A 16,339-nucleotide genomic window follows, 5' to 3' on the forward strand; every position below is an offset into this window, starting at 1 on the left:
AGACAGTGGTGTAATATGTCCATACAAGAGGGGCCACCTTCCTATTTGTGGTGCCCAACCCAATGTTTTATGTTCTCATCTTGGCATGTTTTCCTGCAATCTAGGAAAGCATATTTGAAATAACAGCATTTTCACAGAAAGGCATATTCTGTGACAACGTAGTTGCAAAACGCAAAACTTTTGATTTTGATTTTGATTTTTCAGCTAAATTTGTATGTTAACATCAAGATGCTTCATCTTGATGGGGTTTGGTTCAGATTTGAGGTTAAAAAGTGTTCCATAAAAGTTCTTTAGATGCCGAAATGTTGGCTATGCACTGTCTCATGATGGTTGTAATTCAGGAATGTGAATTTGTGGGGTGTGTCATTCCTGTCACTAGGGTGACATGGTTGTTGTGTCCATCTGTACCAAGTGCTCTCTGACTGCACATTACAGAGGAGTTGAATGCTGGCCAAAGCAAGTAACATGTCCAATCCGAAGTAAAGGCAGGAATCCTTACCTGATCCATAAGAATTCATTCAGTAACCATTGTGGCTGTAAACATCTGTTAATTTGAGATTTCAGCCACATTCAGAGAGCAGCCATCTCATTAATCATGACACTTGTAGAAAGAAATGTTTACCAAATAATTCTAATGTTTAATTTAGTAGATCAAGGTATGAACAGTGTAGAATTTTGCATGATATCAAGCTCTGAGATTTGCCAGCTGACAAGTGGGAGAAATAGGAGTCAAGTGTACAGTCTCCAGCTCTCTCACAAAAATTACTCATACGGAATAGTTTGAGTTGGAATGTCTGAGTGTACAGCTCTTCATAAAAGAACTTTACAGTTTGATTCTTCTTTGACAAGGTGTTTGTATTGGGAAAAGAGATGGTGCACCACCTATGACACCTTTCAAATTGAAAAGCTAAGATAATAAATTTGCATGTGATTAATATATAACAGATTTCTTTTCATTTTACAGCAGACTTGAAGTCATCGTTAATTATTTATATATCCTGTACCCCAAACTGTGTAAACACTGGAATGTGGTATGGCTTGTAGTGGCTGCAATAGTCATTTTTTCTGTGGTGTTGGGAATCTACCATTCCTACAACTCCTGTGATGAAAAGTCAGAGGCACCTGAAGGGAAGGCCAGCTGTTCTGCTGCCCATCAGTATTCCTGGTGGAACTCAGGATTCCGACAGGAGCAACGCACGGAATGATAGAGGAACAGCCACGCCTATATGGTCCCTGAGCAAGTTTGTGTATTAGAGCACCGATGTTAAAGGTAGTGCTTAGTCATCCCCAAGGCTGCTATGTGTGATCCCTTAGGCAAGTGAGTTACTCCACACCACCAGGTTTGGGATACATGGTGAGCATACCGTGCCAAGATGCCAATCTGATCAATAATCCTGTCTGTCCTCTTATTGTAAATGACTCGTCCAAATAAAGTCACATTGAATGATGATAAGGTTGTGGCAGTAATCAGCAACCAGCAGAACATTTAAAAGAATGATTTGCACAGGACATTGACATTTTGAAGGCTATCATAAAACCTGCATTTGCAGTTAGTGCTTTACTTTGCATTTCCTGAATTTATTGATGATTGTTGAAGTGCTAATTGCATTTAAGTCCTATGGGTTTTAAGAGTCTAAATAATTTCCTTATTCATGACTATTGAGTAGAAATAGAAACTCTTCCATGGAAGAATATAATGATATACTAAGACCAAATGCCTTGCTGCTAAAGTAATTTTATAAAAGGAATTATCTGTATGATTATTTAAATTGAATGTCAAGTACATGCATAAATGTGTTTTATGATAAACTTTAAGAATGGGACCACCACTTTTTTAAAATGGGATACTCAACAGATCGTAAAATGGAGTCTAGGTGGCACAGTTGATATCATCCAAGTCTGGGAACCTCTGATATATAAAAGTTTGCAAGAACTTATGCATGCCCCTCAGAGTCACTGATGGTTACAGCCAAAAGTGGTTGCTGCCTGGAAGGGTCAATGTGCTGCCCAAGCCCAAAATACAGCAGTCTTGGACATGGGCAGCAATCTTCAATTTTTCATTAAAAAAAAGAAATAAAAGGTCTTCAAATCTCTGTAGAAGTGATCGCACCAAGTGGACTCTATACCACTGGTAACAGTAGGAATAGGTGTTGTTTGGGATGTGCAGCAGGAGCACAGTTCTGAGAACAGCCAGAACCCAACCAGTGCCAACAGGAATCAGGCCATGGAAGCAGTGAGGGCTTAGGAGAGCTCACTGTGTGTTTTCAGTTGTTCGTTTTCAGAAACTGATGCCAAGACTAAAACTGATCTGATATACTTAAAGCTGAACTACCATGTCAGCATAGATTAATTTTTTGCCCACATTTTTTGCCAGTTCTGCCTATCTGGGAGTTGTGAGTTCTTACACTAGAATGTGAAAGCCTGAAATTTTTAGACAAGCAATTTGAAAGTGATGAAGCCATTACCTGTACAAAACCCAGCATGCAGGGCTGAGACCAAAATGTGTGTCACTGGAGGTGTGCCATCCATAGCTGCTGAGCATCACTTCTGAGTGAAGGTGAACCATGTTTGTCTTTCCATAGCTACAGCCTCAATAGCAAACCCAGTGTGACACTTGTTTGCACTCCTGTCTTGCATTCTCTTGGCATTTTCTGATTGAGAAACAGGTTTGTTTTCCAACTGAAGGATAAGAATGTAATGAAGTACTGTAATTTCAGTTCCGATGCAGTTGATATTGCCCTGTTTTCTTTTGGTGGAAACACTGAACCTCAAGCTAACTATCAAAGAAAACAGCTTTCTAACTCAGTCAGAAATTTAATTCACATACCCGGCATTAGTAACTATTATCCTGCTGGTGAATTTTTGTTTGCCACATGTTTCTTAGGAGAAATTTATATGGAGAAAGGAAAAAAAGTAAAAAACAAAAAAGCAGACCACTACCACTTTTTTTTTTGGGGGGGGTGGGGGGATGTGGGGAAGGGAGTCCTTAAGGCATTAGTAGGGTTTTTTGTTTTAAAGTATATATTATTGAGGAATAGTGTGCTTAAGGAAGTTAAAAAAGGATAATGGGGAAGTGTCATTTGGTCTAAAATTGCAATTAGTAAAGAATAAGACAGAAGAAGGTTTCTTGCAAATTACTTGGAATCTGTTTGGTTCAGTTAGAATTTCTGACTGTGAAGAACTACTGTGATATTTTATGTACTTTCAGTATTTGGAGAAACTTGTCAGTTTCTTGAATACTTCTTTACTATAATCAGCTTCTTTAACTTAAAATTCTTTACAAATAACATTGATAACTTAATAAGACAACAAAGATTGAAGGTAAATAGTCCTAAATATTCAGATTTCTCTATGCCAAAAATTATGGCACATATTCATGTGATTGTGGAAAAGTTGGGCTGCTGAAGAAAAATGATTAACAGTGGCTATAATTGAATTAATTTGCTTTTATTTACATCTGCACTGTTGTGAGTCCAACAACTTACTTTAAGTCAACATAGAAAGTTATTGATATCAACAGGACTCTCTAATTGCTTAATGTAAAGCATGCAAATAGGTCTTTTTGGTCAGTGGGTGAATGAGGTCTCCATCCTCTCTTGAAATTTAGCACACTGGCTTTTTGTGGAATTAATGCACAAGGGACAATTCCCATAAGTAGTTGTACTGATTTGAACTGAACTACTTGCATGTCTGAGGCAAGTATAATTTAGCCACAAATGAACTGAAAGAGGCAAGAGATTTTAATGGGGGTGCAAAAATGAAAATAAAGTTTATTAAAAAAAATAAGGTTCTTTTTATAACTACTTTGAGCAAACTGTCCACTAAAAATAACAAACCACAATGACTAACAGCACAGAAAATAGCTAAGCTTATATTTTTCATTTATTTAATTAAAACACCTTTTTTAATAGGAAACTAGATTAAGCTCAAAAACTATTCTAAATATCATTTTATCTGTTGGATATTAGTTTGCTTCATCTGGAAAAAAAAAAAGCCAAACAACGTCTTCTGTGTTAAAAGATCACATCAGATAACAAGAAATAGACCTGTTATTTATGCTATTAACACTGAAATAGTTTCCTTGAGGTGCAATATTTATTTTTCTGCTTTAACAAGACACACTTATTGTTCCTCCTGCACAGCACAAATGTTTCTAGCAAAAGGAATTTCAAAAGGGCACTATTTTTGTGTATCATATTTAAATTTGTAATATTGTAAGATTTTGCACAAGTGTGCTGGTATTGTACTGTATAGTATCACATACTTGAGTTTTGAAATAAAATTATGGTTTCAAAGTCCTCAGTGTTTTTACCTTAAAGATTTGGAGTGCTCTGTCTGCATATTGATGGCTGTGTCCTCATGAAGTGAGTCCTGCTTTGTCTACACTGTTACATGTTCCGAGGATCTTGCTCTTAGTCTTCCAGTTCTTCAGGAAAAGGGTACAAAAGAAGAGAGCAAACTCCCGTGTCAGTGGAGAAAGTGTTTGTAAGCAGGGCCCTCCCTTCCATGGCCTAGAAACCAGCTGAGAGAGGAAGCTGAAATATCCTGGAGAGAGGTGAACTCCTGCTTCAGTGGGAGGCGAGTGTCATGGAGGAGACAGAACTTGGGAAGGCACAAAGGAAGTGTGTAACCAAAGCATTCTGGGCAAAAGGTTAGGAGTCTTTATTTGCTTTGTGTCCTTGTAGACTTGGGAGGTCTGGGAAGCCTGGGTCTTGTGGGGAGCAGACTTGCCAGGCCAGCAGGTAGGAGTCAATGCTCAACTTGTGAATCTCTGACAGTCTCTGTCAGGGGACAAAGTCTGGGACATCAACAACCTGGAAAGGAATTACTGTTTCCATTAAAAGACTCTGATATTTGTATTTCCTACATGAACTTTTAAAAATAATTTGTTTCCTCTACTGATATTCAGGTTTCAAGATTCCTTTTGAAATGATAGCAGGGAACAGTTAAATGTGTTCTGCCTTATCAAAAATTTTTTGTTTAGCAACCCTCATCAGCATTTTAAAACATGCTGACATATGGGGCTGGGAATTTTTCATATAGGTTACAATAAGTATTTAGGTCAAAGACTAATTAATCATTCAGGTCTGGCTTTTTTTACCACTCTAATTATGAAGAAGACACACCAAAAGGTTAAAGACCTTTTGTACTGCTACAATCCAGATAAGTGATCTTCCACACAGTTTTGAAACAGCTGAACTATGAAAAGGAAGAAACAGGCAAAAAACAAAGTTATTTCAGTCTTGCTTCATCATTTTAAAATGCTATTCTCCCCCTTCCAATCTGTAAGACCATGTGAAGGAGCTTTTTGTTTGGTGTTGCAAAGGTGTTTATCTCATTTTTACAGCTAAAGATCCTACTAAACATCAAGAGTTTGACTAAAGAACTTTGCCAGAGTGAGGATAGTAGGCATAAAGTGTCAAGACCTGGCAGGACAATTAGCATGCAATTTTAAAATGTCAGAAACCCAGCTATTTATTAGTTTTCACAGTAGGAAATATTCAGCAGTTCAAGGTAAGCATTTTCAATGGTAAGATTTTGTGTAATGTTCTCAGTATTTTACAGCCACAGTCTATTAGTCCATGAGAGCTACAGAATAACTTCGTTTTTGCTTCTATGTGGTAAATGCAAGTGAATCCTCTCTCAAGTGAGAGCTGAGTCTGATTACAGTATCTGACATTGCCATCGCTTTGTAGAAGCAGGTAAGTACAGCACAATAAGGGAGGGAACAGAAATTGGAGCTAGAAATTTGTCTTAAGATCTCAAGGTGCTTTACCAAACTAAGTTCCAAACCACAGCCCAAAAAAACCCCAATTTTCATTTCATCGTTCCTAATGGAGCTACCATTTCACAAACTCCTAGCATTCTCAGGCCCTGTAGGTGCCTGTGTGTGTTAAAGAACACCATCTAATAACCCAGTAACATGCTGCTGGAGGAGGTGTGCCTGTGCCCAGTTAAAATTTAATGCTATCTCATGTATTAACTGGGGGCTATATACAGTGCAAACCACAGCTTAAAGAGGGAGCTACTGTTACACTTGTGTTTGCAGGGCTCTGGAAATAGCCTGAAGACACAGGACATGTAAAAGTTTACTGAATCACAAAATGGAACAAAATGTAAGAAAATTATGCTGTTGCAAAAATAAAAAGATTGACACCATTCTAAACTGTATAAGCAGGTAAAGCAATTTCTTAATTAGTCTTGGCATTGGCAAGGCATAACATGGAGTCAGTGAGGCAGCAGGGGTTTCTTAGGTGAAAGAAAAGTGGGAGCAGAGATACAACTCTTTAAAAACATAAAATAGTTGCAAAACGTAAGGGAATAAACTGTCTTCCATATCCATTACCAACAGGAAATAAAATAGGTTTATACCAGGGTATGGCTAAGTCAATTTAGAGTAGGGAATACCTTTGAACAGTGAAAAACAGTGAGGCACTGAACATTAGAGGAAATGTTAGGAATTGTCACTGGAAATCTTTGAGAACAGGTTAGACAAACATCTGTCAGGAATAATGTAGATACAGCTGACATGAGTGACACTAAAGGAATTAGCTCATCTCTTGAACTCCATTCCTGCTCTGTGTTTATTGGAACCTCTGAAAAAAAAATTTCTTTGCTAAGACTTCCTGAAGTTTTTTTAAGTTATAGCTGTGAATATCTGTGTTTTGAATCCATCCATGGGAATCACTGTTTGCTGGAATGTCACAAAAGGCAGCAGTGATGGCACTGGCTGACACCTATGTACCTGTGATCTAACAAGGAATCCCATTTACAGCAGTGTTTCTCCAAATCTCTTCAAAATTCAGTTTCATATTACCTTTGTGTTAAGGGAACTACTTTTGCATTGGAACTCTAAGGAAAAAAAAAGTAAAACTACTCCACCAAGACAAATAGGATAGCTGGGAATGGATGCCCTTCCAATTCCAATAAAAAAGAAAAATCTTGTGTGGCATGCTGCAGTACAATAGAAGATTTGTTTTATTTACGAGATGAATAGACAACATGAATAATGATCTGTTCACCAGTAAAACAGGAAAAAATAGCCAAAGAAAAACTTCTTTCAAAGTGTTTACTGACTTAGCAGTTTAACAGCCTTATCTCCCTTCCTCAGCCATGCTTTCTGAATCAGCAGTAGTGAAATTTTCCAGCAAGCCCTACATGAAAGCAAGTGGAAAGCGTGATTAGGGATTTCCGGTCCGTGACCTCGCCCTGGAGTGGGACAGTCAACGCATTTGCTCTGACATTCTTTCTATGAAGCAGTGCAGTGACAGCTGAAGTTGCTTTCCAGAAGTCATCTCATCATCTGACAGCATCCAATAACTTGACTTTTCTTAACACAGGAGACAAATCACCTTGAATTTCCTAATTTTCTGAAATTTCCCAGCTGGTGGCAATGGCATCTTATCTCAGAGTTACCTCAGCAGTGTTTTTCATCTGGGTTATGATATTCCTGGCTCAAAATTACTTTGTAACAGGTATGTAAAGTTCCACTTTTTAAAATCTTGAAAAAAGTAGCTAGATTTGCAAACAAAAATGTGGGGAAGGAGTGCGTGTAAATGTGTTGCTGGCAGAAGAAACCACAGGGTTTTGAGAAAATAGTGAAACCAAAACTAGCATGTAGGGAAACTTTCATTGTTTGTCTAATTTAATTGCTGAAAATACTGAAGCCTTTTATGTAAATGCCACAGAACTGCTTATATTAAAGATCTGGTATTGCATTTAAGATTAAGCTCACATCTATTAAAATGCAACTTTTTGGATATTTTTTAAAATACTAGAGCAAACAGTTTTATACAATCCTCAGAGAACGAAACATGAGACTAGTTATCTTTCAAATTCCATTAGTAATTTGACACAATCTATCCTAACTGCAGTAGCTGCTGGGATAGCTGAAGATACTCAATGTGTGTCAGAAGCCTCCAGATGCTTCACTGTAATTTTCAAGGAGTAAATATTTGTTCTACTTACATTAAAGAGCATATAAAGTTATTGCAGACAATTTATTTCCTCACCTACTGAAAGACTTCTGAATTGGAGCTGGCCTGAGTGAATTGGATGCCAAAATCAAGTCCTGTTGAAATTCCACAGGATTGGAGTACCAAACAACATCAGGTATCCCTTAGGATACCTTCTTATGCACCCTCATAGTTCCAAGAGCTCCAGTTGAGCTCAGGCCCAAGCTCCAGCTGTCTTGGGGCTGTTTTGTGACATGTCCTGTCCCCTCCTGTAGTGCTTTGCTGACTGGACTTCACACATGGACTCTGGATTTAGGCTGTAGGTCTAGGATAGACCTAGGATAGATAGGATAGTCTCCAGGATAGATTTCAGGCATGTGTAGAACCATCTCCTGATGTTTCCAAATGGACCTTCTGGATGTCTGGCTCATTGTCTTGTTCTTTCTGGGGCTTCCAGTGAAACCTGTCACTGTCACCACGGCAGTGCTGTTCAGGTGTCACTGTGGTGCTGTGGGACTGTGCTCTGCTCAGGGAGGGCACTGCCCTGCCTGCCACCTTCTGCTCCTGGCTCCTTTCCTTGTGGAAAAGCCTCATCCTTGCTACTCCCTGACACCAACAGCCAAAGGAAACTCTGTAATAAATCAGAGTGAAGGTTAGACACAAGGCAAAGAGAAAAACAACAGCTCCCACAAAAAAGCAAAAAGGGAAAAAATATGCAACCAGGCCAATACCCATAGCTTACAAAAACTGAACAATTTTCTTCCTATTCTATGGCAACTTTGTCTTGCTGTGAGATTCTTCCGTCTAGGTCTTCCCACTTATTTCATTAAACCAAATTTTTAACCCAAGATCAAATTACTGAGCAGAATGTGCCAGTACTAGGTTTCCTAAATAGAGCAAGCTTAAAGTACAGCTGTGTGCAGCTTGTGTACCCAAAAGGATAATATGCTTCTAAAGGATTAGTCTGTCTCCTGTACAAAATCTGTCATCTTTAAAACAGAATTCAGAGGTAATTTAAGAAGTGATGAAAATACTTGAAGAAGCTACTGCTCTCTTTCTAGATTCCTTCCTCACACTGTGAAATTAATAACTTTTAAAAAATGTATCTTTTACATCTCCATTTTGTTTTAAAAGGCTTAGCAAATTTTCAGACACAATTTTGGTCCATATCTTAGAGTCACTTTTTGTATAATTTGCAACTTAATTGTCTGGTACTGGGTTTCTATATTATGCTGTGTATCTATCATGCAATACACATGTAAAAATATTTGTCCTGCAATTGAATGACTAAAGCCTGTAGCAGTTCACAAGTACCTAGGTAATTTGCCAAGATTTCATTAAATCCCTTTCATTCAGCTGCTCAGCTTTATTTGAAATTTGTGAAGTTGGCCACTGAGAAGCTTTCTTTCTCAACATTACATTTTTTAAAAGTTGTATTGGCTCAAATCTGGAGACAGGGAAATAATAGACTAAATAAGGTAGATTTGAAGTCCTTGATACCTGCACAGAGACCTTCATTGAGCAACAGGGCTTGTCTGCATCCCCTGCAATGTGTTTGGGCTTGACTTATGTTCAGGTCAGGGCTGGATGCAGCTATGGTTTGCCTGTGGGGACTGCTCAAGTGTTCAATGGCTTTCTATCCCTGCTGGGATAAATCCACCTAATTCAATGATTGCTCCACCAAATATTTAAGTCCAATTAAACTTAATGTAAGGACAGCAGAGATGCATCATTTTCCAGAATTCATTTCCAGCCCCACTACATCCAGTGGCAGCAGGAGCTAAAAGCCTGTCTGGTTTTTTAGCACTCCACACAAGGTTAGTCACCTTTTATCCCTTTCTCATCACAAGAGTGGCTTGGCTGCCAGTTCTATCTTTTCATTCACAAAACTCAATTTAACTTGTCTTGCTAACAAGTCATGGGGTGGATTTGCAGGCATCACTTTGTGCTGCCTTGAGAGTTTGTGGATTGCCTCTATTCTGAAGCACAGATTTTATGAAGTATTCATTAGTGTACCTACCTAGTGAATTCAGTCTGACAAACATACTCAGCAAGGAACTACACCTGTGGCTGGTGGCTATCTGAAATGTCTGCAAGGAAATGTTGAAATGTCTAATTTAACAAGGCAACTACTGTATGTAACACAAAAATCTTTTTTTCCAGTATATGCTTCCAGTGAAATATGGAGGCAAAACAGTAATATCCTTTCTCCTTGTTTGTGCCAAATCCTGAATTTTGTGCTATGCCTTTAACACAGGGTAAGAAAGAAGAGCAGGTGTAACCTGAGCTATGCACTCACTGGTGCAGGTGTCACAAAGACTGTGCCAGCTGTGGCTGTCTAAAAAGCTGGATTAACTGCATGGAAAAGTGTCATAAATTCACCTGGTCTATCTCCTCTTTTCCTGCTCCCTCTTTTCCTAGGTTAGCATGACACTTCTATCAGTAAACTGAACACTTGACAGTGGCTGGGGGATAGAAGTGTCATGCCAACCTAGGAAAAAAAGAAAAAAGAGTTTAGGAGTAATAAGGAAGATCAGGAATGATAAAATCTTTTTATTTTCTTATTGGTCTATTAAGTCCATGAAAAATTATGTGAAATACCTTTGATATTATGTACTTTATCATCTTCATAAGAAGACTGTACTGACAGAATCAGTGCCTTGGTTCAATTGCTAGCTTTAATTTACTAAAAACAAACAAACATAAAAGGATGAAAGCCTGTATATACATTTAGTCTAATAACAGCCAAATCTCTTGAAATTCCAGATTATTGTGTTAAAAAATATGTTATATTTTTAAAATATTTCTTTTATGCTAGAAATTAATTTTTACTATCCTCAAGCTTTTTAAAATGTTCAATTCAGTTGAATGTGATCTTAAATTCTTCAAGAGGAATAAATGCTAATATTCAAATACTAACCTTGACTGTTTAATGGCTTAATTACAGGTTCCATTCATTCATCTTGCAGGATCATGGGTATAGCAATTTATCTTGATCAGAGAGTGAATTACTCAGAAGCAAGTAATGTCTGTAATCAATTCAATCTGCAGTTGGCAACCAAAGACCAAGTTGAAGAGGCTCTGAAACATGGCTTTGAAACATGCAAGTATGTCCCATCAGTTGGTGTCTCCCCACCTTAGTGAACACTTTCACACACACCTAAGGCTGGTGATAAATCTAATAGTAAAAGCACTGATGCTTTTTTTTTTGTAGCTTTGGATGGGTGGAAGAGCAATTTGTTGTTATTCCTCGGATCACATCCAACTCGAGGTGTGGTCAGGGCAAAACTGGACTAGCGCAATGGAAGGTTGGCCTGCATAAACCATTTCATGTCTACTGCTTCAATTCCTCAGGTATGTAAGCATGATAACTAAATTTTCTGTGTGTTTTGGCTTATATTAGGGTCTTTTTATCTGCATTTAAAAAAATCATAAAAAGTGAGTGGGTTCCTATCATTTGTTGACCTTTTCCCCTCAGTCTTAAACGTTGTCAGGCTGTTCTTAGCTCAGAAGCTTCCAAGAAATACAAAAGGTGAATTCAGTTAATCCAAATTAATAATTTGGTGCTGCCATGAAAGCTCTTGAGGAAGAGTTGCTTTTACCATTCTGTAATGTTGACACAATGCTCTTAATAAGTTTTGATTATTTGGGCATGATAATTTCAGGGAACTGAATCTTCAGCCATGGTGTCTGTGGGTGGAATGTCTATTCTTGCAAAAAGGCCCAGAGTAGGGTACTCTGGGAAATATGGATTTTTTTTTTTTAATAAAGGGAAATGTATCCATTAAACGAAACTAAATTATAAGCCAGAATTGCCAAGAGATCTTAAAATGAACTAGATTCCCTATTATCAGTAAAATCTATTATCAGTAAAATCCAACAGCTTTCTTTAATTTGTATTAGTGTTTCAGTGCATGAAATTTGTGTTATTCTGCATCAAAAGTGTTGGGTAGATTGGGTAATGCTAAAGAGGCAGCAAGTAATTCCAAATTACTTCCTTTGTTTTGCTTTAATTAAAAGAAAATAACTACATATATAGTGTTAAAGTATGTGAAGAAAGTTAAGCTTACCCAGTGGTTAGAAAACAATGTAATGTATATTTCCCATTGGGATGATTCTGCATTCCTTTATCTTAATTTCCAAACTGTTGCCTGCTCTAGGCATTTCTTGCCCAAAATATTTGTCAGAAGCTCTTTCTGTCAATTTTCTTGTGCCAAAAAATTGTCAAAAACTCTTGAAAACCATAGTGGAAAAAGTGTCAATCCCCTGCCCTTTGGCATTTCATTCTGCAAACGTGACTGCGTCATCAGACTTCCCGTGGGGATTCTGGAAAACACTACATACATCGTTTCCCTGTTATTTATGTTGTAACCTGGGTATTACTTTAGTGAAATTTTTACAGCTTTACAAAATATAGAACTTCACTAGCAAAGCAGAAGTTTCACATTTTCACAGAAGCCTGATGCAGAACTCAGCTTTTCCAATTCCATATAAAAGCTCACTTGCATCTACATTTTTATACAGACAGCATTCATTTCTATTAAACTATTTAATTTCTGAAAATTACTTATTTTTCTTCAAACCTGAAGGTTGTTACTTCCTAACCCCTCCCCCCCAACTAGAATCATATCTCTTTATTATCTTACACTAGTGCCTGATTAATTTGAAACTTTTTGGGTCTTTTTTTTTTTTTTAAAAGGAAATCAAATTAATTTTCCAAGTATCAACAGTCCATGCGTATATTTTGAATGTACACATAATATCATACAAATAATTTTGGATATTGAATTTGCAGTCATGCCTTCTTCTCTGTGGGAGGTTATACTGTGGGGTTTTATATACAATACTGTTCTAAGTACTTTTCAGGAGGAATATAGTTATTGGTATGCAATCATTTTATGAGTGCCACACTTGCTCAAAAGAGTGTTTAATGATGTGAGTAATGATAAAAGCTGTGTAATCTAGGTTGCAACCACATGTTTGAAATTGGGGTGCCTGGTTTGGGTAAAGCTTTTGTGAACAAACAAATAATAATTTCCAGAAGGGAAAGGCTGAGGAACAATCCATAAATGTGTGTGCAGCAAGGACAAGACTGGCATCCAACACAGCTTTTATGTCTTTCCTTTCCCTGCTGCAGATATCCAGATTAATTCATGTGAACCAGACCCAACTACAACCGCATTTCCTTCATCAAGTGCATCGACAGACTTAACTGCAAATTCAGCCTCTGATTTGACTGAGAACATCACAGCAGTGCCTACTGTGACCATAACTGAGTCAGAAAAATTCCTGAGAAAGAGATTTCGTGTGGTATGCGTAACTGAAACAATCTTACCGACAGAGGAGCCTACCACACAAATGCCAGAGGAGCACTCACCCACTGACTCTCCCAAACACACTCCCCATCTGGCCTTTAAGAATGATGCTGTTGTTTTTGGAGGTAACGGCCTTATGTGGTAGTCATTTAATGAAAAGAGATAATTATGTCGAAGTCAGTAGTCAAACTGTTCACTGCTATTTTTGTTTGCTGCTGCACCACCTGTTTTGATACAGCTGAACCACGTTGTGGTTTTGCAGAAGCAAAGCTTGTAAGGCAGAGGATTTTAAAATAGTTTTGAAGTAGAACTAGGATTTGATTTTACACTTTTTGATAATATTTTAATATGAAATGGTGGAAGTTCATTCTGGTTAATGTGATTTGAGGTAAACGCATTTCTGAAAAAGGCTTGGCAAACACTCTGTTCTCAGAGTAATGGAAAACTCACCAGGCTCTTAAAAATAAAAGAAGCCAAGAAAGTTTTAAGCAGAATTGTTCTCAAATATGAGATGTGACTAAGAAATCCTAATATACTTCACTGGAGAAACAGACTAAATATGAGGGAAATCATTCTAACTCTAAGGATAATTGATCACAAGAATGTGTTCTCTAGGCAGGTTGTGAAAACCCTCCAACGAGCAGATTAGACAACTATCTGTCAGGGATGGCCTGATAGTTTTAATCTATCTAGAAAGAAATGAGCAGGAGTAACTCACCTTTTGGTGTTCCTAACACCTCTATTCTTCAGTTGATGTGTATGCACTCTTACACTACATTTGTTGTAGAAGAATCTAGATTTATGCTCATGAACCTTTAGAAGGTCAGCATTAAGTACATACATAAAAACTCTGTTCTTATATCACTTTTATCTCCAGGTATTCCCACTACACTTCTTGTACTGGCGATCATCTTCTTCCTTATTTCAGTTGTTCTAGCAGTTTGTTATATCAAAAAGTAAGTTGTTTTTTTTCTTTTCTCTCTTGGACTGAGTTAACTCCTAGAGTACAATCGGTGAATATTTAAAGTATCTACTAAAGAGCAAAGATGTAATGATGATGACATAATGGTGTTGCACAAATTAAAAAAATCTTAAACCCTGTTTTTATGCAGATAAGTTTGTTCTTGTTGTTGCCACTCCCTGCTTAAAATAGGAACAAAACCAAATATTGCCTATTTTTAATTGGTCAACCATGCCTGGTGTGACACATTTCCAAGGGTGTCAAAACAGCAATACTGGAATGTGCATCTGTTCATATATGTACCTGTTTGTGCAGTTTTATCTTTTCTTTTTCTATGTCAGACTCAAGGTGAAAGTTTTTATTATTGGACTATGATTTTGCTCAGAAAAAAAAAATTGTTGAACTCATTTGTGAAACGTAAAGACCTTCAATGCAGTGCATCATTAAATGCTACTAAAAGTTGTGCATTTCTCACACCCTAGCCCAGACAGCTTTATCATTGTGTACCGCAAACCCTGAATATACATTGTCTGTTTTTTAAAAAAATAACAAAATATTTGTTTAGAAAGCCCACTGCTTGAAAAAGCACAATGATCTAGCATGTAATATCCACTGTGAGACTTTTTTTTGAGTGTGGTAGAGTGAGTTAATTCTAGCTGTTTGATTGATGCTACCAAACTATGTCAGTATTTCTGCTTTACTATCCTTTTTTTCTTTTTAAAGGTACAAGAAAACCTTACCATTCTTTAAGAAGAATCAGCAAAAAGAAACAGTTGTAACTACTGCTCTCAAAGAGACAAAATCAAATGACCAAACATCTGAGAAGGAAACACAGAATAATGGGAATAAGGTAGAAGAGTGTAAAACTAAGCCTGAGGCCACAGTAAAATGTCTAGAAGCAGAAGTTTAAAGGAAAGAACATACAGTTCTTGATGGAAGTATGAAATGGAGCACATGGAAATCAGCAATGCTTTTAAACATAAGTGGTTGTAAATACTCATATTTTCTCTAACATATGAAACCTTGTTTTTTAATAATTACATCTTTGGCAAAAAATATTCTTGCAGGAGAACATGGTATCTCCTTTACTTGAAATAAATTTTTCAAATCCATATTACAGCTCATTTTTCATCTTTAATAAAGAAGCAATTAGGAATATGCTATTAATGACATGCAGTATGTTAACTATTTGCATGAAATTCAGATCACTATATACTGAAAAGGTTTATACATCTGGCTGGAGGATGTCTGTTAACCTAATGCCTGAAATAAAATGATGATACTGTAGTTCTTCCTCATGTAGATTAGCTTATTTCCATTAAATAGTTGCATGCTGTATTTTAAGAAATCTGTTTACAAACAGAAGCAATAATGCTGTTTACAACTGACTAAAAACTCAAAGGACTAACCCACTGTCCTTCAAATGCCCAAGGAAGGGTACAAAGATGCTGATGTTTATATATATATTTATATAGATATATATATAAATGAATAAATTTCTTATATACCTTCATCATATCATGATTTACTGTTTTATTTATTAAAACCAGTATCACTCCTCCACATCAGATATTTGACAGGGGTAGCAAAAACAAACCTTGAACTGTATCTCAACACTTATATTGGAGATCTTTTGTGTGTATTTAAGTGTGGCTTTCATAATAAAGGTCTCAGGTGGTATGGGATGTCTACAGTACTTTATAAAATATAAAGTATGGTAGATATGTTTGTCTGGGCAATTTATTCTCATGAAAACTGAAACATTATAAAAACAACTCATATAACCTTAATGTTACAGAATTAATTAGTTGTTATAAAAGAGCAACACTAGCAGTTTATCAAATATTTCTCTGAATAAAGGATTTAGATAACTTATCTTTATGTGTGAAGGAGGTTGTTATGCCAAAAGAAGCTTTTTTATCTTCATCAGGCCGCTTGAAAAACGTAGTTTTAAATGATAGTAATTTTTAAAGTAGAAATAGAACTGCTTGCCTATAATGTGTTCTCAAGAGTGTAGGATACTGGGTTATGAACTTTGATATTTTTCATTCACATAAATTTTAAAATGCCCACTGGTTATATATCCCACTAGATAGTGAGGTACAGTG

General features: G+C 36.9%; 2 protein-coding genes and 1 long non-coding RNA gene across 10 annotated transcripts in view; 2 read left to right on the top strand and 1 right to left on the bottom strand.

The window, feature by feature from the left end:
* The window catches only part of IRAG1 (inositol 1,4,5-triphosphate receptor associated 1), a 61,599-nt gene extending 57,281 nt beyond the window's left edge, over nt 1–4,318 (top strand). For 7 of the 8 annotated variants that reach the window (XM_085063111.1, XM_085063113.1, XM_085063117.1 and 4 more), the window contains one exon: nt 965–4,318. In XM_085063111.1, the coding sequence (XP_084919237.1) occupies nt 965–1,205 (241 nt within the window). In that variant the 3' untranslated portion in view covers nt 1,206–4,318. The remainder of the gene's footprint in view (nt 1–964) is intronic. The other variant, XM_085063118.1, reaches the window with a different exon arrangement.
* Nucleotides 4,319–4,456: 138 nt separating this feature from the next.
* Nucleotides 4,457–15,749, top strand: LYVE1 (lymphatic vessel endothelial hyaluronan receptor 1). The gene is made up of 6 exons (XM_085063119.1): nt 4,457–7,475; nt 10,903–11,062; nt 11,170–11,309; nt 13,093–13,395; nt 14,148–14,226; nt 14,955–15,749. The coding sequence occupies exons 1-6, from the start codon at nt 7,394–7,396 to the stop codon at nt 15,139–15,141; spliced, it is 951 nt and encodes a 316-aa protein (XP_084919245.1). The 5' UTR covers nt 4,457–7,393; the 3' UTR covers nt 15,142–15,749.
* Nucleotides 7,767–10,994, bottom strand: LOC146436669 (uncharacterized). Its single transcript, XR_014852748.1, has 3 exons — nt 10,876–10,994; nt 9,972–10,045; nt 7,767–8,584 (listed from the first exon to the last, which is right to left on the bottom strand). It is a non-coding gene; the product is annotated as an uncharacterized LOC146436669 (long non-coding RNA).
* Nucleotides 15,750–16,339: the final 590 nt, after the last annotated feature.

Source organism: Lichenostomus cassidix, chromosome 5 (genome assembly GCF_008360975.1).
Source record: "Lichenostomus cassidix isolate B80296 chromosome 5, HeHo_3.0, whole genome shotgun sequence".
In the NCBI taxonomy this organism is placed as follows: domain Eukaryota; kingdom Metazoa; phylum Chordata; class Aves; order Passeriformes; family Meliphagidae; genus Lichenostomus; species Lichenostomus cassidix.

What these genes read in the sequence shown, in the direction of transcription:
- LYVE1 (XM_085063119.1), top strand. Translation starts at nt 7,394, where the DNA reads ATGGCATCTTATCTCAGAGTTACCTCAGCAGTGTTTTTCATCTGGGTT. An exon ending in CTACTGCTTCAATTCCTCAG is followed by an intron (nt 11,310 to 13,092) that starts GTATGTAAGCAT and finishes TCCCTGCTGCAG; the next exon opens with ATATCCAGATTAATTCATGT. An exon ending in GCAGTTTGTTATATCAAAAA is followed by an intron (nt 14,227 to 14,954) that starts GTAAGTTGTTTT and finishes TTCTTTTTAAAG; the next exon opens with GTACAAGAAAACCTTACCAT.